The sequence below is a fragment of the Chrysemys picta genome, chromosome 2, assembly GCF_011386835.1.
Source record: "Chrysemys picta bellii isolate R12L10 chromosome 2, ASM1138683v2, whole genome shotgun sequence".
NCBI classification, from domain to species: domain Eukaryota; kingdom Metazoa; phylum Chordata; order Testudines; family Emydidae; genus Chrysemys; species Chrysemys picta.
In genome coordinates, this window is record NC_088792.1 from 241,685,211 (window position 1) to 241,711,596 (window position 26,386).

General features: G+C 40.0%; 1 protein-coding gene across 24 annotated transcripts in view; it reads left to right on the forward strand.

Annotated features, from left to right (window-relative positions):
• The first annotated feature begins 1,687 nt into the window (after positions 1-1,687).
• RALYL (RALY RNA binding protein like) overlaps positions 1,688-26,386 on the forward strand; it is a 598,747-nt gene continuing 574,048 nt past the window's right edge. For 2 of the 24 annotated variants that reach the window (XM_008165326.3, XM_008165319.3), the window contains exons 1-3: positions 1,834-2,023; positions 2,888-2,974; positions 14,091-14,253. In XM_008165326.3, coding sequence (XP_008163548.1) covers positions 14,181-14,253 — 73 coding nt within the window. In that variant the 5' untranslated portion in view covers positions 1,834-2,023; positions 2,888-2,974; positions 14,091-14,180. Of the gene's footprint in view, positions 2,024-2,887; positions 2,975-14,090; positions 14,254-26,386 lie in introns of all 24 variants that reach the window. The other 22 variants (XM_065585832.1, XM_008165315.3, XM_065585821.1 and 19 more) reach the window with 15 other exon arrangements.

A 26,386-nucleotide genomic window follows, 5' to 3' on the forward strand; every position in this document is an offset into this window, starting at 1 on the left:
GTTGGCTTGTTTAGCCTAACCAAATGAAGGCTGAGGGGAGATATGATTGCTCTCTACAAATATATCAAAAGGATGAACACCAGGGAGGTAGAGGATTATTTAAATTAAAGGCAAATTGAAATTAGATGTCGGTTTCTAACTATCAGAAGAGTGAAATTTTGGAACAGCCTTCCAAAGGGAGCAGTGCGAGCAAAAAAACCTAACTTGTTCCAAGACTGAGCTTGATAAGTTTATGGGGGGATGGTATAATGAGACTCATTATACTGCCTACGACGGCACATGGCTCATTCATGACTGCTATTAGTAAATATCTGTAAAAGCCAGAGATAGGACACTACATGGGGACGGTTCTGAGTTACTACAGGGAATTCTTTCCCAGGCATCTGGCTGGTGGGTCTTGCCCACATGCACAGGGTCTAACTGATTACCATATTTGGGATTGGGAAGGAATTTCCCCCTAGGTCAGATTGACAGAGACAGGGATTTTCTCCTTCCTCTGCAGTGTGGAGCACTGGCCACTTGCTGATTTGAATTAAAATAAATGGTGGATTTTCTGTAACTTTAAGTCTTTAAACCAAGTTTTGAGGACTTCAGCCACAGTTTATGAGCGTATTACAGGTGTGTGTGGGTGAGGTTTTGTGACCTGCGATGTGCAGAAGGTCAGACTAGATTATCATGATGGTCCTTTCTGGCCTTAAAGTCTGAGTTTAAAAACAAAACAAAAAAACCTACACAGCTCCCACACAGTAATACTGGTGGGTGATGCCTGGGATACTTGCTTAGTTTATAATGGGGCTGTCCAGTCCAGAACACCATGTTGCTTTTGACTGATTTGGGGCCCCCTTCACTCAGTCAAAACCTCAGGCCAGTGAGGGGTGCAGGATGGGGTCCCTGATGATTGCAAATGCCCTCTCTCGATAACACAGGCTACCGTTAATCGTGAGCAAGGGCGGCTGGTGGGGAACAACAGGCTCACCTATCATCCGGCTGAAAGAGTTAACCTGCCGAGGAACTAGCGGTCCTGCGTGACGATGCATTGCTGCTTCTCTGGCTAGCACACGCTGCCTGCAAAGCGCTCTCCCCAGAGCAGCCTTTCTCCAGTCACTTGTCTGACTTAAGCCTCTGCCAATAACTTTGTTATTAAAAACAACAGCCCCACCGCACCAACAACAGGGTAAACACTGAGCAGAGGCCAGGAAAGCAAAACAAAGTAGCGAAATAATGAACTTGTCTCTCGGCACTTTCTAGTTTCTGTCCAGCTGCAAACGTGAGCCTGTGCTGCCCAATGCGCTCTGGCCAAGCATTGCTTCGGGTTTGCACTTGGACGGAGCAGATCCAGCCCCAGCAGAAAGTACAGCTCCAGAACACACAGCCCCTGCCCCCCTTGCAGTGGCAGGACGCTCTGGAGAAGCGCTGGCTTGCACTGACACTTGCCACCCAGTCTAGCCAGCCCCATCGGCACCCCAGAGTAGGGGGATATATCTGGAGAAGGTAAAACCCTTGATTTGGCAGCACTGGAAGCAGCAACAGCAGCAATAACTTTGAAGTGAGGAGGCAGCAAGTTGTGGCAGCACCGACACACACACACACACACACACACGCAGCAGCTGCTCCCGCTCGCACGCTATCGGCTTTCAACTCCCCTCTGCCTCTCGCCCGCGCCCCTGCCTGTGTCTTCGGCGTGTGTGTGTGCGCGGCGCGTGGAGCTGGGGCGAGAGGCACCTGCTTGGCTCGCGCCGCCGCCGCGCCGGCTGCTCAGGCTCCAGCTCCTGCCCCCGGCTGCGGGCTCCAGCCTCCTGCTCGCTGCTGCCGCTGCCGCCGCCGTGTGAGTGAGTTGGGCTGCTCCAGCGGGGCTAACCCCTTCCCCCTGCCTGCGAGTCAGCCTGGCTACGAATCACGTGTCAGCTGCCTGAGGCAGAGACTAGAGAGGAGGGGAGGGGGGGGAAGCGCCTCATTCCTTCTTCCACCGCCATACTGTATTTTATAGTAACTCATTTTTATTCCTCTCTTTTACTCCCGCTCGGTGAGTACCTTTCCGCTGACATTCTTGTCCTCCTTTTTTTGTCCTGTTTTTTTCTTCCTTTTTTATTTTTCTTCTTTTTTTCTTCCTCTTTGATTATTGTTTCAATGGATTTGATCCTTTTTCTGATGACAAGTTTTTTGTTTTTGTTTTTTGTTTTGTTTTTTTCTTCTTCTTAGCATGCGATGGTTACTAAACTGTGAGCAAAAGGTGCTGCTGGGGCTGGGAGTCACTGGGAATTGAGCAATGCAATAAAATTAAGACTTACCAGTCCAGCAACAACATATATAAATTTACTATCTCTAGATCTAGATATGCAACTGGTTTTGTTATGGCACGAGAAAAGAAAGCAATGTGAAATATGCGTTTTTTTAAAAAATGAGGAAAAAAAGGCATGTTTCTAACTCTTTTGCAGAGGATTTTTCCAGATGTTGTTTTGATGTTTTTTTTTATTTTTAATTTTTGGTATATAGAGGTGAATTGCAAATGCATTTTACAGCAGTGTTTACAAAGAGTTTGTGATCTTGCAATACTGGTGCAGGCCACTGAGCAAGATGTTAATTTTATTATTTTTGGTTGTTGTTTCCTTTTTTGACACTCGGTGCAATCAGCAGTTTTTTCTTCTTTTTCTTTGATGCCCGTTTATAACGTGAAACTTTTCTTGCAGCTTGTTAGAGTTGATCATTTTTAAATACTTTTTTCTCCTTAAAAAAAAAGCCAAAAAAAAAAGCCAAAGCAATGATCGTTACTTTTGCACATTTGACTTTTTTATTCTTTTACCGAGATAATTTTATTATGATGATTATCAGGATGATGATGATAGATATGCACATATATACAAATAAATACATTTTAAAATGATGGCAGTGGAAGGTTTTCCTGGAGAATGAAGTGCGGTTTGGTTTCCTTGTCAACGGAAGATGAAGTGAACAACTGAACATCTCCCCAGTGCAGGTACTTCATCTCCTTGTAGGCGTTTCCACTCTTTGTAAATTACGTTACGAGAATAATAATTATTATTAATAAAAATATCTCAATCCCTAGCTAAATACGTGTCCTCAATGAAATGAAGACGAAACTAAATTATCTGCTCTTGATCGCTCGGATGTGTCCAAAATACTGCGCTAATTGAGCCCAGGTCGGTTAAGATGCGAGTGATAGTTTATGTACAGTACTATCCTAGACATGCGGGTAGCCAGCTGACAAACCTGAATGGAACCGTGAGATGCAAGTTATGAGCAGGGACGCTTCTAGGGCTTAACAATAACGGGACTGGATTGTGAGTAAGAAGGGGGTTGTGTGTGTGTGTTTTAAAAACGCCCATTAGAAAATCTTAGGTGGCTGTGAGAGAAACAGTAGCAGCAATCCCTCAGAGGGTCTGGCTCACTGCCATATGAGCTTGACACATATTCCAGATCCATAAGGATAACAAACCCCCTTATTTCCAATTCCTACTATTCAATTAACAAGGAATAATCAAGGCAGCAAGCAGGTCGTCTCTGTCAGGTTTAGCTCATTGGGATGGCGATTAATTATGAGCAGATGCATATTTTGAGGTGTTTCCTTTTGTTTTGGTGATTATTAATGCTACTGTCTGCCAGGGAATAGGAAACAGTTACTTTCCGTGACGGTCACTGAGAGTTCAAGATTAGGGAAGCAACTGTTACTTTGCTTTAACAGCACCTAAACTGTTCCTGATTTAGAGACAGGATATTGGTGCACTGAAATATGATTTTGAAAGATTTTTCCAACTGGGAGTTTTTCCAGAAAGAGATAGAGCTGAGTATTTTATCAAAGTTGAGGTGTCGAATACTTGGATCTGCAGTGTTCTGTATGGTTTGCTTTACTGTGATGGTGCTGTTTAGTGTATTCTCTATGAAAAGATTTCAGTATTTATAACTTGGGTCATAACAATTTGCTCTGCATTTAAGCATTGTCTTTTAGGCAATCCTTTTTTTCTTTCCAGATGTAAAGAGCAACTTTTTGTCTATTTTTCATTAATGGGAATACAAATGCATTTGGAAGTTAGAAACTTCAGACACATATTTATATTCTTGGAACTCACAAATACTTTGCTCTTTTAAATTGAAAAGTTTTTATCCAAAGTCTGTAATGTGCACTCATTCTGTTGGATATGTTGTGAAACGAAACCCAATAAATTTTAGTTATCTGATGTGGGAAAATAACTATTATATATGGCTGGTGGGTTTTTACAACAACAGTGTGATAAAAACAAACAAACCCTAACACATAGATTTAATTTGCAATTGGGCCAATGATCCATCTTTCAAAAAGTCACTATCTAGATATTTACATGATAGATTATAATACTTTCTTTGGAGTAGTTACAATCTACTGGGTCAATAATCCACATTTTAAGAAGTCCCAGATCTCTACTTTTATTTATTCTTGGAAGGATTAGATTTTTATCAGTAACTGTTGGTAAATGTCTGTTTCACCATACACACAAAAAGATGAAAAAATATTTCCATTGATGATAATCAAAATCTGCGGATATATAATGTAAGAAAAATACTGCTTGAGAAATTTGATTTAAGGATATTCACTTTGTATATTTTGAAATGTGATTTTGACAATTTGTGTTTGAATAGTTATAAAGCTTTAACTTTACTGTCATTAAATAACTATTGCCTGAGCTCTCCATTGTTTGGCCCTCCCATAATTTCCTGCAACTGTAAAAAAATAATCAATAAAAATTTAAACATTCTAAAAGTAAATAATGATATTATTTATTGGAGTTATATTATTCTGCTAAGCCTATTTATATTTTCATAATTCAGATTTTAAAAAATGCATGACTACAAAATAGTGATCAGCATGCTATGCACTACTTTCCCGCATAGTTTTAAATTATATTTTTTTCAGTTTTTCATAAAGTTGAGAGGAGTGGACAATAAACCCAGAATTTTTAGTATTGGTAAGGTGTTTAAACAAATAAATCAGGCAAGTAATTTATGGACCAAGATTTCTTTGGCCCATAACTGTTTTTCTGCGCAGGTGTGAGATATCAGTAATTTGTACAGATAGTTGCTGACTATGAGTAAAATCCTGGTCACTTAATCCTTCCTTGAAATCCATGAAAAAAGTTTTAGAAGTGCACTATTATGGACACACAAGTGGAGTGTACAAAATACCCATTGCATGTGCACATCTCAGGAACTGATGTGCACACATACCTTTCATGTGCACAAGTTGAGGTTGTATTGAATATTTTGCATGAACAACTTGTGTATGCACAAAACAGCATATGCACTTTTAATAACAGGGGTCAAGGAGCTTACTTTTGTAAGTAGAACAGTGTTTGGCTCTGTATATGCTGCAACATCTATGCACAGTACAACTTAATTGTGAATGCTGTATCAGGCTCAACTTGAAATGTCCATGCTTCTGATGCTTTATGTCATAGTTTAATGTTATTGAAAACAGGACTTTGTGTGTTAATTTGCATTCACGTTTGGAAAGCCACCAATATAAATACTGTACAAGACTAGTAATTGTTCAGTTATTTTCAAGATATCAAATTTTATAAATAATAAACTAGAAAAATTTAAAAATGGACATCTCATTAACTGTGTTATTACCTTTGCCATAATATTTGCTGCATTCCCTATGTTTATACTGGGAAATACTGCTACTACTATAGTAATTTTAACTTCTGCAAGTGGTACATGTCCAGGCTTGAATATTATCTACTTTATATTTTAAATCTCTCTTCTGATATTTAAAGGGAGGTGGGAGAGTTAATTGCCCTTACAGAAATTTGTAAACTGAAAACATTGGAAAGCAATTGTTGTTTTGTTTTTCACCCAAATAATTTTTTCAGTACCTACTGAATGAAAATCTGACTAGTGAACAGCCTGACTTTACAGGGTTCTGGCTGCCCTCAACATCAGATGAGCATTGAGTTAGAAATAAGCAATACTCAGGATATTAGCCATTCCAGCGCTGGATGATAGAAGCAAATAATGGATGATAGAAGCAAATAATCCTTTCCCCATATCCCAACACTGGGGAAATGTTTTCACACAACTCGTTAATTTCCAGTATATAGGAGTTTCCATTCTCCCTTTTTTTCTATTCATACCACCAAGGCCCTTTGGATAATGAAGTGACCAGTATGCATTACCATAATAGCCTCCTTCTGTTTAGCATGAAAATGAAAGTTACTTTTTAAAACAATGTTTCTAATTACAGTTTCTTCTCAAGGTACTTATTTCCTAGATTCTGTTCTTAGTCATTGTCCTAAAAAGCAGTACTTCCTATCAGCCATTAACAGGCTAGTTCTGTCTTATAGCAAATTTTCTCCCATTTAACTCAGGCCAACCATCAAAAAGTTCACAAGATAAACAACATAACACTATGTAAAAACTTTGCAAGATATCTAAGGGCTTGATTCTGCCCTCATATATGCATGTATAATTCCCATTGACTTCACTGGCACTCACACTGCCCAAGGACATAGATGAGTCCTTCTTATTTTTAATTACAGTTTGATTTTTTGAACCCAGATTGAAAGTGCCCTGTTTGCTAATGAAAAACAGTCATCTGTGTCTCTGTGAATGTGGGTACCCAATGGAATAGATTGTAACCCAGTGGATAGCCTTCTTCAACATAGGCCTATCATAAGAAAATAAAATAATATCTAAATAAATGGACATAAACATTATGACATCAATTTGTTTATCTGCTGAAATTATTTTATGATTTTTGAACAATCACTCTATTTAGCTAGCTTCCAAATTATTCTTTTAGGCTCCAACAATGTAGGTGACATAAATAGCATGCCTTTCCAAGCAACGTCCAGAGCCAGATTCAGAAATACCAACTATAACCCTTAAAAATACTTTTCAGAATTGTATTCATGGGGGCAAGTGTTTATTTCTCTACAAACTTCCTTGTTGATGAGGCAGAGCAACATAGGCTCAGTTTTCCTTTAAGAAAATCCAACCCTGCAGAACTGAGCATGAAAAGACTTATGGCACAAGTAGCATTCACAACAGGAACATATTAAAGTCAGTGAGAATCTGAAAAAGAGCACAAATAGATGAGAAAGAAAGGGAAGGAGCGAGGATGTTGAATAGTGAAAAAAAGCGAGGAAAGTTTGGAGAGAGATATTTTATAGACCATAACTTTTTGGTTATGGTCTATAAAATATAAAATAAATATAAAAACTCAATAGCGTGTGTAAGAGATATCTTAAATAAAGGATGACCATGCCTTTTTATTGCTTAGTATATCTGTAAACAACTAATTATTCAGAACACTATCCCTAATCCTGCAAACACACTGGAAGTAATATTACAGGGATGAGTAGTCAATTGCACTACTTGTGTGCATGAAGTTATTCACATGTGTGAATGTTTGTAAGATTAGGATCCAGAAAAAAAGAACACTGCACGTTAGAGGTGATTCAAAACTCAGCATTATAATATGAGAAGTTAGACAGCTGTATAGATTTGTTAGGTCACAGATATAGACTCAAAGTATTGTTGCTCAATTTGTGGTTTTTGCTTTGTTTAGATTTTTGCTTTGAGCGACCACTGATGCTACTTATTCTTTTGCTGAACACTGCATACATTCAGTTATTTTTCAACTGATATGCTGTGTAGTAACATTTAAAGAAATCTCATTATTTGTTAGTTTAAAAAAAGGTCGAGGTAGTATTTCAAACTCCTCCACCTCTTTGTTGATCTTTCTTATGCAGCTGAATAGATTGCATCATTTTAACTCATGATTATTTTCTTGTCATTTAGAAATGTAGTTTTAATTTCAATATTTAATTTAATCTTTTAGAAGCACTTGGACTTTGATTTTGGATCACTTTTCTGGGAAGCATTATTTTTGCACAATTGAGTGTGATTTTCTGACTCGATGAGTCATGCACCAGCAATTAAAACAAATAATCAAATTGCCCTTTCAAATTACTAAGCAAATTTCAGGTTGCTAGGCACTAATACAATTAATTTGTTTTATCACTGTAAAAGCCTGGAATGTATTTAAAATAGATGTATATAATTACAGGTAATTTCAGCCTGATACAGATTTAGTAAAATATTTAACTAATCAATTAAACCTTAGTTCTTACATAGTTATTATGCCAACATTTTTCTTTTTAGGGGAATAGTATCTTTATGGTTATCCACTCCCAGTGCACACACTCCAGTGTGAAAAAGCTGATTGCTGGCTAAAGTTAAGTAGAAAACTCTGCAACCTTTAGTGCACTTGGTTTCCACTGGTTGGAGAGTTTTGTACAGATTGCAGCATGGACAGGGGCTGAGGTCTCCAACCTTGCGATATACTAAAATCTGTGTGGGTTATATTATAGATCTCAAGATTTCCACTGAGGATCAGGTTATTCAGCCAGAAAGCCATACCCTCTATGGTATTCTCTATATATCTGTCAGTCTATCTAATTTTCATTTTACATAAATCACTATGTATGGTATCATAGCCCCTTGGTCCTCCCTGTTATCAGACTCCTTTTAGAGCCATTCTGCCATGTCAATGTCTAGCACAAGGGGACTTGCCCTGTTTGAGATTTCTAGGGGTTGCTGTGCTATAAATAATAATATGGCCACAAATCTAGCCTCTGAAGCATTTAAAGAGGCAGAGGTGGAACCCATGGAAATTGTTTCTGACAGAGACCTCTTCATGAGGATGATACTAGATAAAATGGTGCTCTTCGGGCTCTTTTCTCTCACTGCCCAGTCATGACCCTTTTACCCAAAATCTGTGGAGTCCTGGTTAAATGAGGTTTGCATAGAGGGACTTTACCAAATGATGGGAGAACTGATGTCATTTAGGTTACCTCCAATTATTACTACCTCCATTAAATTGAACTCCAGTGAATCAGTGCAGCAATATGAGCACAGGGGATACTTTACTTCCGCAAGAATGAGGTCCTCAGGGAAAAAATGGTCACAGCCTCTTGACAAACCACAGATTATAAAGGCAGTACAGAACATACCTGAGCATCAAGAAGCAACATGGATCTAATAGAACCTTGATACTATTAACCAGTTTGGTGAAAAGCAGGCCTCAGGCTTCTGGAGGTATGCCTACACTATACCTGGGAGCAAACCTCCACACACAATCACACTAGCAGGGGTTGAGCTACCATGCTAAAAGTAGTAGTATGGACATTGTGGCTTAGGCTCCCCAGCCCTGGGTATCAGGTGGGCTTGAGAGCCCAAACTCCATACTGTTATTTTTAGCACATTTACTCAAGCCCCGCTAGCACAAGCTTGTCTTCTTTGGCTGGGAGGCTCGCTCCCAGTTGCCATGTAAACATACGTTGAATGTTTCTGTGACCAAGAAATATTCCTGCAATCTTAATTTGATTGAATCTCATTCCATTTTATTTCCTCTAGATCATTATTGTGGTTGGACACTGGGTCTGTATAGTGTAAAGTCAAGAAAAAGGAGATAATAGTCCAAAATAAAATATTAGTGGGATTTTTACATGATTATAACAAGTCTGAATTTGGTCTGTAGAGCAGCATATCGTATTGACACTCAAAGCCAAAGATGTCTCACTCTCAGCTAAGAGCTTCACATAGATATTTAGTGGCTGACATGTCAAGTGAAACAGAGAACTTGTAAACTGAAAATGGTGGTACAGTATTATGTTTTGAGGGCATCCTGTGTACATGGTAGTTTTTATTTTGCTTCCAAGTGTTTTGGATTTATAAATCCAATCTCGTGGAAGCCATTTTGATTTGTGCTGTTTGATACTAGAGTTGTTTAGTATTTAAAATATTAAAATGTTTGCATCATATTAAGCATTCATTTTATCTCAGCAATAGTGATTAATTAAATCTAGAAAAAAGTAATTAATGAGTTTGACAAAGCTTTTTATAAATACCTGGACAATCACACAAGGCCTCATCCAAAGAGGTGTTGAGCACCTGCCGCTTTCAGTGAACTTGGTGGGAGTTATGGCTATTCAGCACCATGAATCCCATGGTATATAGTAAGTGGAGCATCATGTTTCTAATGCTGTCCAGTACCCAGACTGTTAAATAAAAAGCTTCTTATGACAGAAAAGAAGGAAATTCCTGCCTAATTATAATACTGAAAGAGCCTTTTTACTTAAATATTTGAAAAGATGGAAGCTGTTTAATACCCTAAAAATGTTCTGTGCAAATAGTCACTGTACTTGCTGTATAATACTATGTGGTTACCATGTAGGTACAGTTAAAAACAAAACACTTACATTCAGATGCCTATGAAAGGGCTTGATTATATCACGTTATAAGTGTCAACCTTTTGGGTCCAATTCTGCTCTTGAAATTCCCATTGATTTAACTGGGAGTAGGCTTAGACCCTAAATTAGGAATGCTGCTAGTGAGGTCAGTTTTCGCCATTCTCTAAATTGGATAAATTGAGGTCAGTCTTTTAAAATGCTGGAGTGGGAGAGCGGAATCATTTTCCTCACTATTGATTCTGTTTTCCTTCTGCATGCAAAGCTTCCATTGATTAAAATGGGGGTTCTACGTGGAACAACTGCAAGACTGGCTCCTCCAGATGTATACACGTAAATCTTATAAACAAGAAATTAAAGTTATGCCCTTTGAAAAGAAAATGTACCCTTAAGTTTTGGTGTTACTGTCTCATTTTTGCCATGGGGGATAATTCTTCAATGTAGCAGCTGCTGTTATTTATTATTATTGTTATTATTATAACACACAGTGGCCCCTATCATCAGAATTGGTACCCCAGGGTGCTTTACAGATAAATACAAAGATATTGCGTGAAATCCTAGCCCTATTTAAGTCAGTGATAAGGAAAGCTGAAAATTTTCCATATAAACTGTATTCACTGAAGCTCTTTGTGGTGGTTCCTTGTCCGACTGGCTAGAAAAAAAGGGATTGTTGCCCCTTTGGTGAATCCTCTTACAATTGGATAGTACAGGGGAAGGAGAGGGAAAATGTACGGGGATGGAGGAAAGAAGAGTAGGAAGCAGCTGGAACAAGCTGGTGGTGCTGGAGTGGGCACTACCCTTCCTGCTGATTGGAAGAGGACAGAGGTGGTGGTATTTATACCCCATGCAGTCCTGGAAAAGCCCTCTTTTGAAAACTGAATTTTGAATAAACAAAATCTTTTGCAAAAAAGTATCTTCTTTCTGTGGAAAATTGCAGTTTTTATCAAAAGATTTTGGCCAAAAACTGGAATAATTTTGGGTTTTGAGTTGTTGGTGAAAATTTAAAAAACTGAGTGGAAAATTTTGAGGAAAAAAGGAAATTTCCATGGGAAAGAGGGGAAATCAGACTAGCTCTAGCCAATGGCTAAACTCCCTTTAGTTCCAGTGAAGTCAGGATTTCATTCATTGTTCCTTCCCAGAAGAGCTTATAACCTAAGGCCCAGATATTGCAGTAAGATCCACCACCCATGAGCCTGCACAAAAATCCATTTACTTCATATAATGGATACAAGGGTCCACCTGTAGGGAGCCTGAGAAAAGAGGCAAAGTACAAAGGGTGTGGGGAGAGGAATACAATCAAATATATACAGTTTGGATATGCTGATATACAGTCACAATTTTTACAATTTATGAGTAGATAAAGTAAGTGGCAAAAATCCCCCTCACCCCCTTGACTTAGTTATCGTTAATTGCTCATTTAAACAAATTCCTAGAATATTACTGACAAATGGTTTTTCAAAGTCCATTGGTAAGTGAAGGATTAAGATCAGAATCCAATGGCAGAACTGTAGAGCTTGTCTACTGTCATGGTACAATGGCCTTGCTATGAATACCACTAACTAGTATAGTATGATGTCATAATCTATTGCAATAGAATGTGAATTGAATCCAATTAGAGATAGCGGTGAGATCCCATCAGCAGTAAAATGAAGTGTGACGAAAAATAACGAGCTATTATAGCTTATAGATAATATGGAGTCCTGTTTGAGTGCAAGGGTTTGGCAATTGCTGTATGAGTGTCTGCAACATTTTTTTGTAGGATTTTAGAAGAGTGATAAAACTATGTAAACAGATTGGGATTTATGGAGAGTTTTGTGAATTCTGCAATGCAAATTCCTGTAAGGTGCCTGAGTTGGCCACACTTTTCAGCTGTCATCACCATTATGTAATTATGTAATTTAAATTAGACTGTATAGTCCAAAGTACTATAAGAGGAAACCTGAATCAAGCTAGTAAAGTATATAGTTCAGTATGATATGAATAAGTACAAAACATGGTATGTCCTGAGTTAATTCCCAAAACAGCAGGCACATAACAGCCATATTAAAATGGTATGCATTAAGTGAGAAATCTGATTGATTAATAAGACTCAAGAGACATAGGTTGGAGTTCACAGTGTAAAACATTCACATAACCCTTTCCTAAGAGCAATAGAGTATATAGTTACAATATCATGTACACACTTCAGCAGACTAGGAGGCACTTGGCATTCATATTTATTCTTCACAGTGTATCTATATATCCACCTTAAGGTTTTGTACTGCCTATTGAAATTGTAGTATCTGAGCACCTCTTACATAAAATAGCCTGGTAATAATGAAGTCCTTGGTGGAATTCATGGAGTCTCTGGCTTGTCTCCCCTTTTTTGCATTATGCACCTAAGGCACCATGGCTGGACACCATGCTAATATATTTATTGCTAACACATCTAATATCATACATTAGTTACAAACAGAATGTTTGTCATTGGAATATAAGGAGCATGTGGCATAATACATTTCCAGTATATGAAAGTATACAACTGCTGACTGAGCTACTAGGTCAGAGGTGGGCAAACTACGGCCCGCGGGCCACATGCGGCCCATTGGACCGTCCTGCCCAGGCCCTGAGCTCCTGGCCCGGAAGGCTCGCCCCCGGCCCCTCCCCTGCTGTTCCCTCTCCCCCTCAGCTTCAGCTCACTCACTCCACCGCCGGCGCAATGCTCTGGGTGGCTGGGCTGTGAGCTCCTGGGGCAGTGCAGCTGCAGAGCCCAGCCTGATCCGGTGCTCTGTGCTGCGTGGTGGCAGTGGCGTAGCCTGGCTCCAGCTGGGCAGCGCGGCTGTAGCGCTGCCAGCCACCGGTGCTCCAGGCAGCGCGGTAAGGGGGCAGGAGGTGGGGGGGTTGGATATAGGACAGAGGAGTTCGGGGTGGTGGTCGGGGGCGGGGGTGTGGATGGTGGTCGGAGGGGACGACAGGGGGATGAATGGGGGCAGGGGTCCTGGGGGGGCAGTCAGGAAGGAGGGGGGGGGGGTTGGATGGGGCGGCAGGGGGCAGTCAGGGGCAGGGGTTCCGGGGGCAATCAGGGGACAGGGAGAAGGGGCAGTTGGATGGGGCAGGAGTCCCGGAGGGGCTGTCAGGAATGAGAGGAGGGGTTGGGTGGGGCGGTAGGGGTCCGGGGGCGGTCAGGGGACAGGGAGCAGGGGTGGATGGGGCAGGGGTCCCAGAGGGGCCGTCAGGGAACAGGGGGGGTTGGATGGGGCAGGAGTCCCGGGGGTGGGGGGAGGCAGATAGGAGGTGGGGGCCAGGCCATGACCCCCTCCCCTAACCGGCCCTCCATACAATTTACAAAACCCGATGCAGCCCTTAGACCAAAAAGTTTGCCCACCCCTGTACTAGGCAATAGTATGACATATGAGCCAAATTCTGCCATCACATGTCATAAGGTCCCCATTCTGCAAGCTGCCCCTGTGTGATAATCAGTAGGGCTCCAAGTGGATGCAAGGGTCTGCCTATGCAGAGAAGCTTGCAGAAAAGTGTTGATGCTCTGATTCAGGACAGCAATTAGAACAAAAAGCCTAAGTGCTGTCCCGAAATGGGATGTTTTCGTGAATTGGGGCCTAAGACAGTAAGCAGTATGGTATGGCATACCACAGCAGAAATTTTAAAATGGGTTCAGAAATTACTGCTACAAAATAATAATGAATCTTGTAACACTAACCATAACCACAGAGTTACAGCAGGAACTATTTTCACTGCCTAAAAAGTGCCATTTATCAGAAGGGGAAAAATGCATTAAACATTGTTGTTTTATTTAACTGCATTTCTGAACCCATTTTATCTTTTCTTTGTAATTTTTTTTTATTTCAGACTTGCTGGACCTTCCCTCCTGCTCTGGACCTCTCCCCTGGCGTCGGCACAACTCAGAAGGATGAAAGAAAAAGAAGCAATAGGAGAGGGATGGAAGAGGGGAGAGGAGTAAAAGGAGGAGGAGGGCAGCAATTGAAATGGAGAAAAATTCAACAGCGGTTCAGTTAAGGCTTAAATAATGGAATGTTTATAAGATCCCCTCCTAGTGACCTTTCCTTCTGGGTCATTACCCTCTCTGTCACCTTAGCTCTGGGGGGCTTTCATCAGCACTTCAGCCACAGCAGCCTCGCTTTTAACTTTCGCTTTTTATTATCCACAATAAAACAAACAAAAAATCCCAGTATGCAGAACCCTGCTTACAGACCTAATTTCCAGGGTGGTTGGGTTTATATTTTAGTTTTTTAGATGAAATATGGTTACATTGTTAAGTATGCAAGTCAGTAGTAGTACCGGCATAATTAAGGACTATTTTTGTGAGTTACGTTGGGACCAGATTTGCAGTTAGGCAGTTAGGCAGTCCTAACTTGCATCACTGTTGCAATGGCCCCTTATGTGCCATTGCAGGGGTGCAGAACTGCTGGGCTGAAAGGATTCCACAGCCATGCCTCCTCCCATGCTGATGTGCCTCTTCCTCTTCAGGCCCAGCCCTATCTGGAATGCCTCCTGCATAGTAGGACTGCTGCAGGAGGGATCACAATATTGGTAGAGACACTACTCAGCCTAGAAGACACCTAAAATGGGTATTTCCTGAGTGGGGGAAAAGGGGACTTACATCTGTCCTATCACCCCTTTGCACCAGACTATCTAGCATAAAGGGGCCATAGGGCAGTCATTGAACGGGTACAAAGGCAACCTACAGTAGCAAGTTTGCAGGTGTAAGCCTTTATACTGGAAGTGGTAAAAAATTCCTGATGTTGTATTTAAAATAAAAGTTGAATGTGGCTGTAAGTGAAGTTTTTTTGTTTTTCACATCTAGCCCAACAGGTGCTGGTGGAACTGGTCCAGAGCAGAATGGTCAGGTCTGAAAGCCTAAAAGGAATGTTCGTGACCTAAGCAAACAATCTTTTTAATAATAATATGTGCACACACACACATATACACACACACACTTGTTAAATAAAAGTTTGAGAGACTAGTAACTTCTTTTGGTGAATTTGTTAAAATATTATTATTTAAATAAACTTTTTCATTTTATAATTTCTCTCCACTTACAATGTAAACATGGACTGTTGTCTCATACATAACTCCATATTTATAATATTCATTAGTAATAAATTCTCCATAGTGTAATGGTGTTAGTGCTGAATTGTTTCCTAAATGGTATGTTATACTACTAAATCTCATTGACAGTAATTCAGTATGGTACATAGAATTGGCAAAATCCTACCTGCTTTATACATACAAGTAGTTGTTTTGAAGTCAGTGATCTTATTGAAATCTATGTGACTGCCCGTGTAAGTAAGATAAAGACAGATTTGATCCAATCCAAAGCACTTTGAAGTCAGTGGGGAAACTCACTTCAGTAGGCCTTGGGTCAGGCCCTTAGTCCTGATGTCCCCCTGCAGTATCAGCAGTGTTGTAGAATAACACATTACAAGTTATTCTACAACTTTGTGCCTTGTTTTGTAACTTTCAACTTTTATTTCAAAATGCAGGGAAATTGCTAAGTACAGTAGTTGCCATTTCACTTTAAAATGTAACTTTCATCCATAATCATCAGTTATACCAAGCATTTGGTCATAAAAATAATATTATACTACCTTCAGAGCTGTTGGAAAAGATGTTTTATAGCTTGGGGGAATGGTATGGGCACCTTGAACATATGGACTTTTGATTGAAACTTTGAAAGGCCACAACTTCTGATATGGCAGTGCATTTTGGGGGATGTTAAATTTATACTTATTTCAAATCAAGTGCTATTATTGCCAGTGGAGTTTGTAACTGAAACATGTTAGATGGCCTCAAATGTAACTATAACGTGTTTAAAGAAGTAACATTAACAAACCTGTATCAATAAGCTTGGGCCACATTTTTTTTTACCAGGGTGCCTAAAGCCAGGCATCCACTGTAAATCCATAATTAGGCACTTACAAAAAAGCAGCTCAATTTTCAGAGGTGTTAATCCCCTGCGGCTCAGACTGACCTCAGTGGGAACTTTCAGTGGTCAGCACCTCTAAATAAAATCCAGTTATTTATATTTAGATGCTTAAGTGTTGGAGCTAATCAGAAAACATTTTTTCTAAAAACTTTCCATTTTCTCAAAAGTTGAATTTTTCTAACCAGTTCTATTTACTATAGATTAAGATGCCTGACTGTATGAATTCTAGTTTGAAAATGTTTTAATATATTCTTCCTTTAGCAATATACCCTGACCCACTGAGGACAATTACATTCTTTCCATTGACTTGAATTGGGAGTTAGACTAGACCCAAAAGATCCTAGTGTACTCTGCATTTGAAACTTACAAAATTGGTAAAATTTCATTTTAGTGTGTGTGATTCTTTTGCCATTACATCGACTTTAGGGGTCAGATGCTGCTCTTATTTATAGTTGTGCAACACTTTGACATCAATGAATTGACTCTGGGTTTGCACTGAGAACAGAATTTTGCCTGAAGTCACTACCAAGTATGGCTTGCTGTCAGTCATTTCTCAGTATGGTATTACATACTGTAAATGTCAAAATATAATAAATAAATAAAATATAATGTCCATTATACCTTCTCATAACAGTCAGTCTTACCCCAGTATGGTGCATTGTTTTGTTGTAGCATAAAGACAATGTGGTACATGTGTCTAAATAACAGTATCTAAGCAGATGATGCTATTTCCCGTAAAGTCTATGAGAATTTTGTTATTGATTGCAGTGGGAACAAGATCAAGCATCCATTTTCCAATATGGTAGGATGTGGTTCGAATACAAATATGGTGTAATATACTATTTCAGTAGAATAGACAATATGATATTGGATGACTCAGTAGTTCCCTAGATGGAAAAATAGAAATGAGATTTAATTAAAAATATGTACTGCTGTTGCTGCTAGTTAATGATATGGTGCAAATTTTGTCCAATATGCTAAAAGTGCAGTATGAGTAGGGTTCTATTTGCTAATCAATAAAACAAAGTAAAGGATGATGGTTCAAGAGTGTTTAGTCCGGTATCATTTAATATTATGAGATCAGTTCTCTATTAAGTAAGATACATATTGGGACAAAGCACAGAGCTTCACAAAACATAGAGTAATATCTACTAAAAATCATAATGATTAACACCATAGAAAGGAATCTACCATACATTAGGGCATGTCTACACTTAACTCCAGAGCGATCGATCCAGTGGGGGTCGATTTATCGCATCTAGTGAAGACGTGATAAATTGGCCACCAAGCTCTCTCCCGTCGACTCCAGTACTCCACCGGAATGAGAAGTGTAGGCGGAGTCGATGGGGGAGCGTCAGCAGTTGACCTACTGCTGTGAAGACACCATGGTAGTAGATCTAAGTATGTCAACTTCAGCTACATTATTCATGTAGCTGAAGTTGCGTAACCCAGATCGACTCTCTCTTCCCCCCCCCCCCCCCCCACAATGTAGACCAGGCTTTGGTATGCTGTGAAAAGGGATAACATTTTCAGTTGCTTAGAACTTTGCAAACCTTTAACTATTTGGACTTCCAGGTGTCTGGCTCAGACTGAAATGTTCTGGAACATTTCAGCCAAAATGGAAATGGTTAATTTCCAAGAATGAGACTAGTGAAAAATATACGTTTTTTTCCCATTTTAAAAAAATCTGGTGATTTTTTTTGTGTGAAAAAGTCTAGCACCTGCAGTCTTTGGAGAAAGGACTTGAAATTTGGCAAGAGGATGTCCTTTTCTGACAGGGATGTGTTTTGCTATTCCCATGAAAATTTACCTAAACTTAGCCAAATTACAAGACTTTGAAAAATATCAGTTTTCACGTGCTAAATAGAGACTTACTAGAGCGTCTCAGCTAAAAACAAGGAAGATTCCATTTTACTGAGCAATGTTCCAGCCAGTGCTCAGCAGAATTGTGCTGCAATGGCAGCTCTGCACTACTGCAGACCAGGCTAGAGCCAGCCACTGGAACTCAGAGCAGGGAACCTCTCTCTTCGATGGTCTTAATGCCCCCCATACTGGGTCCAGTCAGCAGTAGGAAGCTGCCTCATTTGAATGCAGAGAGGGCAAGAGCCAGACCTCCATTAGTGGGGAGTTGGGGAGGAGTAGATTTGGATAAAGGTCCTGTGTAGGAGGAACTGGGGTTGGTCCCTGGCTGAGAGAGAGGGAAACTGATACTGGGAGTTGGTGTCGGGGGGAGGGGGAAGAGACTGGGACTGACTGACTGGGACTGACAAGAGAGTGAGACTTGGTACCAATAGGGCAGATGGGAAGAGGTGGAGGGGAGCAGAGACTGACAAGGATCAATGGTGTGGGGGAAGAATTTGGACTGTCAGGGAAAGAGAGTGGGACAAGAAACTTGCAGAGGAAGGAAATGAAATTGGACAAGGACCCCAGGGAGTTGCCTGGGATAAGGAGTAGAGGCAGAATGGGGGCAATTAACTGGAGGCTGAGAAGAAAGATTGATTTCACAAGAAGCCAGGAAGAGGGGAACTGGGACTGACTGGGTGAGGAGACTGGAACTGGCATCAGAAGCCTGAGGAGTGGAGAGTGGGACTGGCTAGGTTAGGAGACTAGGACTGGGATGAGGAGCCATGGTGAGGGAGAGACAGGACTGAGACAGGGTCAAGTCGGAGAGGACAGAGCAGAAAGGATCAAGCTTGGGGGGAACAGGCAGAAGAGTCTGTGACCACTAAAACACATTTCCCTCCAGGACCTGGAATGAAAGCTAGGATTCCTGCATCTCACCATTCTTCTCATGTGATCATGTAAATAAAGACTATTGTAATGCATATGCACAAGGAGAGCAATTAAGGTTACACTGGGATTTGATAACTTTTGAGTGCTTGACTTTGCAATTTTAATAATGTCATTTTAACATATTTCTGTATATAATATATAAATCATATATGTAGCCATACTGACCATATATACTGCAATCTTTACAACAAGCTGTGAGATATGATATACATATAATCAAACATTATAAAATTTGATTTATTTATAAACTTTTATGGAATGCTCTGCTGTAGGTTTTGAGTTCCTAACAAACAGTAGTCACAATCCCTCTGAGAGGTAGATAATGTTATCATCTGCATTTAACAGAGAGAAAAACGAGGAACAAAAGATTAATATATGTTTTGTCCAAAGACCTAGCCCCACTGAAATCAATAGGAGTTTTACCCCTGACGTCAGTGGCGCCATAATTTCACACGGAGTCTACAGCACTAGGCTATCTCTATTTTCTGAGTGAATTTGTACTCCATGCTATACCCCTGATTTCAATGAGATTACGTGGTATAAATTGGAATAAAAGAGTATAGAAATTTTCCCTTTGAAAAATAAAACTTTTTTATGAATTGAAGTCTAAAATATTAGGAAAAATATACTAAATCCTATAAAAATATGAGCTGACAGGAGGATAGATCTTTTTTGGTATGTCACATCAGATAATTTCTAAGATTATGAACATTTACTCTGTTATTTACCTTGCCACTTTTCAGAGAGATATTATGAACCTGAAGTTATAAAGTCTTTGTGAAAACTTTATAACATGTGCAACAGCTACTTTTCAAAGTTAAATTTATTAATTTCAGTAGCAATCAAACTGTAAATCAGAGGTTCTCAAACCTTGGGGAGGCATGGAATGTATTCGGGGGGTGGAGGGTGGAGGGAGCATGAGAAGTTTTAGGGGGAAAAACTTACTGTGCACATTTGGAGCTGGGTGGCCAGAGAGCAGTGACTGCTGGCCAAGCACCCAGCTCTACAGGCGGCAGCAGTGGAGAAGTAAGGGTGGTATGGCACTGCCACGCTTACTTCTGTGATGCTGCTGGCAGTGGCAATGTTTTCAGAGGTGGGCACCTGGCCAGCAACTGTTGTTCTCCGCTTTGCCTTCAGAACTGGGTGGCTGGAGAGGGGCGGATGTTGGCTAGGCATCAATAGACAAGCTTAAACTTCTACAGACACAAAGAAGTTTGAGAACCACTTTTATAGACCATTCACTGGCCAAATTTTGTTATCTAGATCGGAGACATGTGAGTTACAGTATAAGGGAACAATTCACTATAGGGTAGGAAGATAATGCAGTGTTGCCAATTCTTGCGATTTTATCACGAGTCTCAAAGTATTTGACATTTTATTTGAAGCCTGGAGCCAGGTATCATGCAAAAATCCCATTGGAGTGTGATCTGAGTATGGAGTGCAGTGCAATAATTATGTATGGTCAAATTGTTTTGTGTTTGTATTTGCAAAATATGGAAAGAAAATTTTAAGACTGCTTGACTTTTGTGTTGACAATGTTACTTTAAACATTGAAGACAAATTCACAGAAGGAGAAAAATGCAGTATTAATGGTAAATTCTTGAGGCATTATCTAGGTACTTTAAGGTGGGCTGAATGTGAAGTCTTATGTTTCTTAACTATATGAAATTTGAATATATAATAGTAAGTTTCCTAACATTTGAAAGGTTGTTACAGATCCTTAATGTTATTTTTACGTGGGATTTTATCAAATAAACTGCTTGCCATTTTAAAATACAATTCCTTATGTATTCCATAAGTATTGTAAATATTACCTTAAATGTATTTCCATATATGAAAAGACATCTTTATATCACATGATTATATATATATCATTGGGAGGCAGCATGGGTTAGTGAATAGAGTAGACAATTCGAAGCCAGGAATGCCTGTGTTTTAATACTGACTTTATTTCTTGGATCACTGCATGAATTTGGAAGTACCTTAGCTGCTCTGTACCTCAGTTTCCCCATTTGTTAATAGAGGCAATATATCTTTGCTCTACCTCACAAGTGGGCAGACATGAGTCAATTTTTGGACAGCACTGTAGCACTTTAAAATATAAAATATAAATATAAATCATTATATGATTACAGTTAATAATATAATAATATAATTTAGTTGTATACTTGTTTTGTTAAACACTCAACATTCACCTGCTAAGGTATCTTAGCCTGTACTTAGAGTAGGATATGCCATGATACTGTACTAACAGTAGAGTAGCAAATGCTAAGTTTGTATAGGTGCCTACTGTGCACAGCCCCTTTCGTCTAAGAATTCCAAAGCCTTTGCAAACATTAATTAAGCTTCATGACACCACAGACTTTTTACTATCAATGATTATTTTTATTTATGTAACCCTTCTGCCCATCTAAGTTGGCAGCAACAAGTTCTGTATCTAGGGGTTCCGTTTCAATAACGCAATGCAAAACCGGCTCGAGCCCCCACCCAGTTACCTGGGACAATTACATACCACCCCCTGGGTGCCTCTAAGAGTCAATACTTCCCCTCTCGCAAGCACGGAGTCTGAGTGTAGCAGAAAATGTTTAATAACATGAGGTAAACGACATCAGCATTAAATTGGAAAAACACCACAAACAGGATTCATAACACAAACCATGAGCAAAAAACCCACCCCAGCAAATTGGGCTGTGTCCTTTCCCTTTGGTTCTTGAATCTAGCAACCCAAAAATCACCCAGAGTCCCAAAAGTCCAACAGACCCCAAGGTCTCTGTCCCTGGTCAGTGCAGCCCCAGAGTAAAAGGGGGGGGGCACGCAGGGTGTTAAGGGGCACCTTACGTGATCCGAGGCCGGCTGGCCATCTCTCCATGGGGTTCCGCCACAGCCTTCACCACAAGCCAGTCCACTTCCTGCCGTCCCACAAACTGCTCCACTCCACTCACCAACCTGTGAGCCGCTTCAGCCGTCCCCGCAAACAGCTCCGCTCCCCATTCCTTGGGCCGCTCCAACCAGCCCCGCAAGGCTCCGCGCTGCTCGCTGCTCCTCCAGTCATCCCCACAAATTGCTCCGCCAGCTGCTTAGCAATATAGCTTCAGGCTCCCCCACTAGTTAACACAGCACTCAGTGATCTCAGCTCTTAATAACTTTAGCTCTTTTGTGATTTCATCTCTTAGCAATTTCAGCTCATAGTAGGGAGCCTCAGTGCTAGTGCACAATTGGCCCAAAGTGAATACAGCTCAGCAGCCTGTAACTAGACTACTAATGGAATCAAAGTTAGCTCTGACATTCAACCGTGGAGAGAGGAGGTAGTGCAATCGGTGTTTCAAACCCTCGGGGGGCACACACACCATCAGGTACAGGTCCCCCCCCACCCACCCACCCACCCATCCATCCATCCATCCATCCTCCCTCCCCCCCCCCCTCTCAATTCACTGGGTTTTGTAACCCATGCCCCTTGTCAAGCAAGTGCTACTTAGGTAATGGTGAGTCCTTCTGTCATACAACAGTTCCACTGGCCTTGATTCACAGAATCAGGGTAACAAAACTTTATTCTTCCTGCCCCAATAACAGAGAAAACTGGGGATCCCACACCAGCCAAAGTAACCACTTTGAGTTGCTGTTGTTTCATGCCAGGCGAGTGGGTGTGCCTATGCAAACAAGATCAGCCCCTGGAGTTCTTTTCCACACTCGCCATAATTCACCACCAGATGTCAGGGTAGAGCTCATCCTGACTCTGCTTACAGTTATTTATATTGCAGTAGCACCTAGGAGCCCCAGTTATGGATCAGAGCTCCATTGTGGTAGGTGCCATACAAATATGTGACAGAACAGCTTCAAAGAACTTACAGTCTACTATAAGTGTTACGAATTCTAGAGTATCATATATTCACATGACATAATGATGACTATTTCTTTAAAAGAAATTATGTATATAACTATCGTTACTCATGTGCGCAAATATTATTTTCCTTGTGCAATTGCCTATTTTGCATGCAAAAATGCAGATATTGTATACACAGTCACCTCTGTGCGTGCTCATGTGCACCATTTTTGTAGGTGCAATTATGACAAAAAATGTGTTCTGTAATTTTTACTTTTTTAAGACTTCCTATGAAATCTCATGGTCATGGCCTTCTTAATGCACAATTATTACATCCTTATTTTGGTCAAGTTCCACCTGAGGCACATTGCGCCTATCCTAAGAAGATTTGCATGAGTGAGGAGAGTCATATTTGCCTCTATCTCCCTGTCAATAATATGCAATGTAGAGCAAAGTATCTGATAATTCTGCAACAATGTATCTGTCCCTGAGTGACAAACATCAAGAAAAGACCTGTATCTCTGCAGGATAAGAACCCTTCTCTATTTTTTTGAGTTCTTGAGAAAGTCTTAAGTATGTAAGTTCTTGATAAGTCAGGTCATGATAGCAGGTTGCTAGCTGTATATGAAAGTGATGCTGGACAGACTCAGAAATTCTGAGAGGGATATAAAAAATGATATTCTACTGCTACCAAATAGAAACAATGTTACCCAAGTTATTGAGATTAGTGTCAAGTGTCAGAGTCTCCAATAATTTTCTGCAGTCCAAAAATCACTGAGATTTGAATCAAAGCCAAATTAAATTAAAAAACTCCAAGCGGATTTTTATAAAAAATGCTTCTAGGGCTTAAATATGAAGATTCAACCCAAAATATAGTTTTACAGCCAAATAGTAAACTTCTAATAAAAATGTTGAGAAACCATTGTATGTGGAGATATGAACACCAAAGTAATAATGAAAAACATCTTTAAACATGCTATTGCGTTCTGTAATACCTTTGAGCTCAGTTCAACCTTTAAAAAAAGTGGCTTTCTTTATTAATAGAATAATAACACCAGATTTCAAAGCAGATGGAACAGAAACAGACATCAAAGACAAGTTAACAAATCGTGAAATTACCAGAGTGAAGTCTGCAGAAAAATCATACAGAAATTTTGTAGGTAAAGGTTTAAGTAGACATGTAACTAATTTAGATTTTTAAATAATGAGCTGATTTTGAGTGGAAGTAGTTATACATTCAGTAATAGAACAGCTAGCAGAAGCTACTGGAGGAGCTGAGAAATATAAGTAAAGATTTTGTTATCCTGGATGGGCTAAAATTGTCATTAGTCAGCAGCAAATGTTGTGGCTTTCAGAGACTAATATAAAAGGAAAATTATATGTACCCAAATTTCAGTTGATACGTGTACTGTACCTATAATAAATTGCTTGTGCTTGAGAATAAAGCACAAACATTTGTTACATAGATGTTTTTGTGAAATATGAATTCACAGAAGGGCATTATGTAAGTTTTTATGTCTGGCTTAAAAATATCTTTCATTTATATACTGTATCTACTTTCCCTCCAAAGGATCCCAAAGTGCTTTGAAATCCTATATATAGCACTATAGCACTCCCTACAATATATAAGGCTTGCATATATAGGGAGTGCTATAGTGATAGCTAGATAAGACTGCATAACAGTTTGCATTGTTCCCCAGTGTTCATAATGTGAATAGGGATGTAAAAGTTTTTCCGATTAACCGATAAGCTTGATGCTTAACGGTTTCAGTTAATGTTTAAACTCCACTGCCGCCCCGCGTGCCCGGGGTCCCGGCTGCCACCCCGCATGCGCAGGGTCCCGGCTGCTGCCCCACATGCCCGGGTTCCTGGCTGCTGCCCCATGCAATTTCCTGTTTATGCATGACTTTAGCTGCATAGTGAAGTCCAGTCAAGCTGCAAATTGGTCAGGATATCTGGGAATGTAATGAGAACTCCTCAAGAGCTCATTAATTGGAAAGAGAGGGGAAGGGCTCCTACACATTGTAAGGTGTAATGAAGGGAGCCTTGTGCCTGCATACCTTAGAAATTCTGCTGTTGGAAAGACAGAAAAATAGTATCCTCAGCTGTGAACTAATTTCAGTTCCTAGATGTGGAGATCTCTCCTGCAAACCTCCTAAAATGCACAGGAGAGATGCTCCCTGCTGCAGATTTTTTAAGATGTAACTGTAGTAAGCATGTGTCATATTTGATCACATAATTAAAGTTCACACAAATCACCACTCTTTCTAGGATGGAACATGGTTACTATTTAGCAGATTACAGAACTACACAACACTTGAGGGAAAGAAGTGAAGAATAACTATCCACCTGAATAATATCAGTGGTTTTAAAACTCCTCTGAAAGTTAGTTTCTCCAACGATAGTATGGTCTCTAACTTTGCATTGAAGAATGTCTTTGGTAGTTATTCAGAAGAAAGAGTGACCTCTACTAAATCAACCCAGTCCAACCCAACCCATCCAATTTCTAACCAAGCTCAGCCTTGAATTGCTGGTGAGATCTTTTGAGATTATTGTCAGAATTGGCTGGTATATATAGCCACCTGGCAATCTAAACTTCTATGCAAATTTGTTTGGCAGGAATAGTTAGTATTTCCCAGAATCGAGACTGAATTTTAAAATAAAGCCATGCTGCAAAATAAATCAAACCAAAATGTTGTATTAGCTATTATTCAAGAGAAACAATAATAAAATAAAAATAATGATGCTTTCACTGAACTTTTTACTAATGTGAAAAGCTTGTGTGACCATGTGCTAAATCCCCCCACAAGATTTCTTCCCTGTCTTATTGTTGAAACCCAAACATACATTTTAATAGTTTGGATCATAGTGATATTATGTATATATAATAGGATGGAAAAGTCACTGGAAGAATGCTTTAAAAATTAAGCTATTGTAAAGTGCAATAAAGTTATTTTTACCTTTTTGAACCAAGCAATTTGCCAATATTTGGAGTCTTGCAGGTTGTTTCTGTTAGGAGGAGAAATTGATGATGGAGTCAGGCATTGTATTGATGCAATCCTAATTATTTACAAACAGTTCACACAAAGTCTTGTTTCCCTGAACACAGTAGAAATCAAACAATGGGAGACAGTTTTTTTGTTCAGAGTTCTAAAAGCTTCTTTTCAGCCAGCACTCTGCCCAAAAGCTTTCTCTCTTAGCTTTTTTCTCAGGATCAAACTGCTGGTTGTCCCTGGGGCTTCTTTCTGCTTTCTTTGTCTGCTTCTTGGTGTTTCTGCTGCTTCTCTGCCACCCACACACAGCTCCCTCTAACAATGCCTAGTCCCGTGTTTGCATTCAAGCCCCCAGTGAAACTCATCTGCCCACATAGTTCAGATTCCTGACAAGCCTTGCGCATGGCCTGTGCTCTGGATGGTGACTCCTATTGTTTCAGCTATTTTACTCCAGAAAAGAGCTTCACTGTTTTTTTCTATTTATCCTGAATAAAGGGAAATGTTATACTCACCCACCACCCCATGAGGTTTTCTCCAACTGCCAGCATAGCATTGTAATTCCTGTGAGAAACAGTGCTGCGTGTTGTGCTAT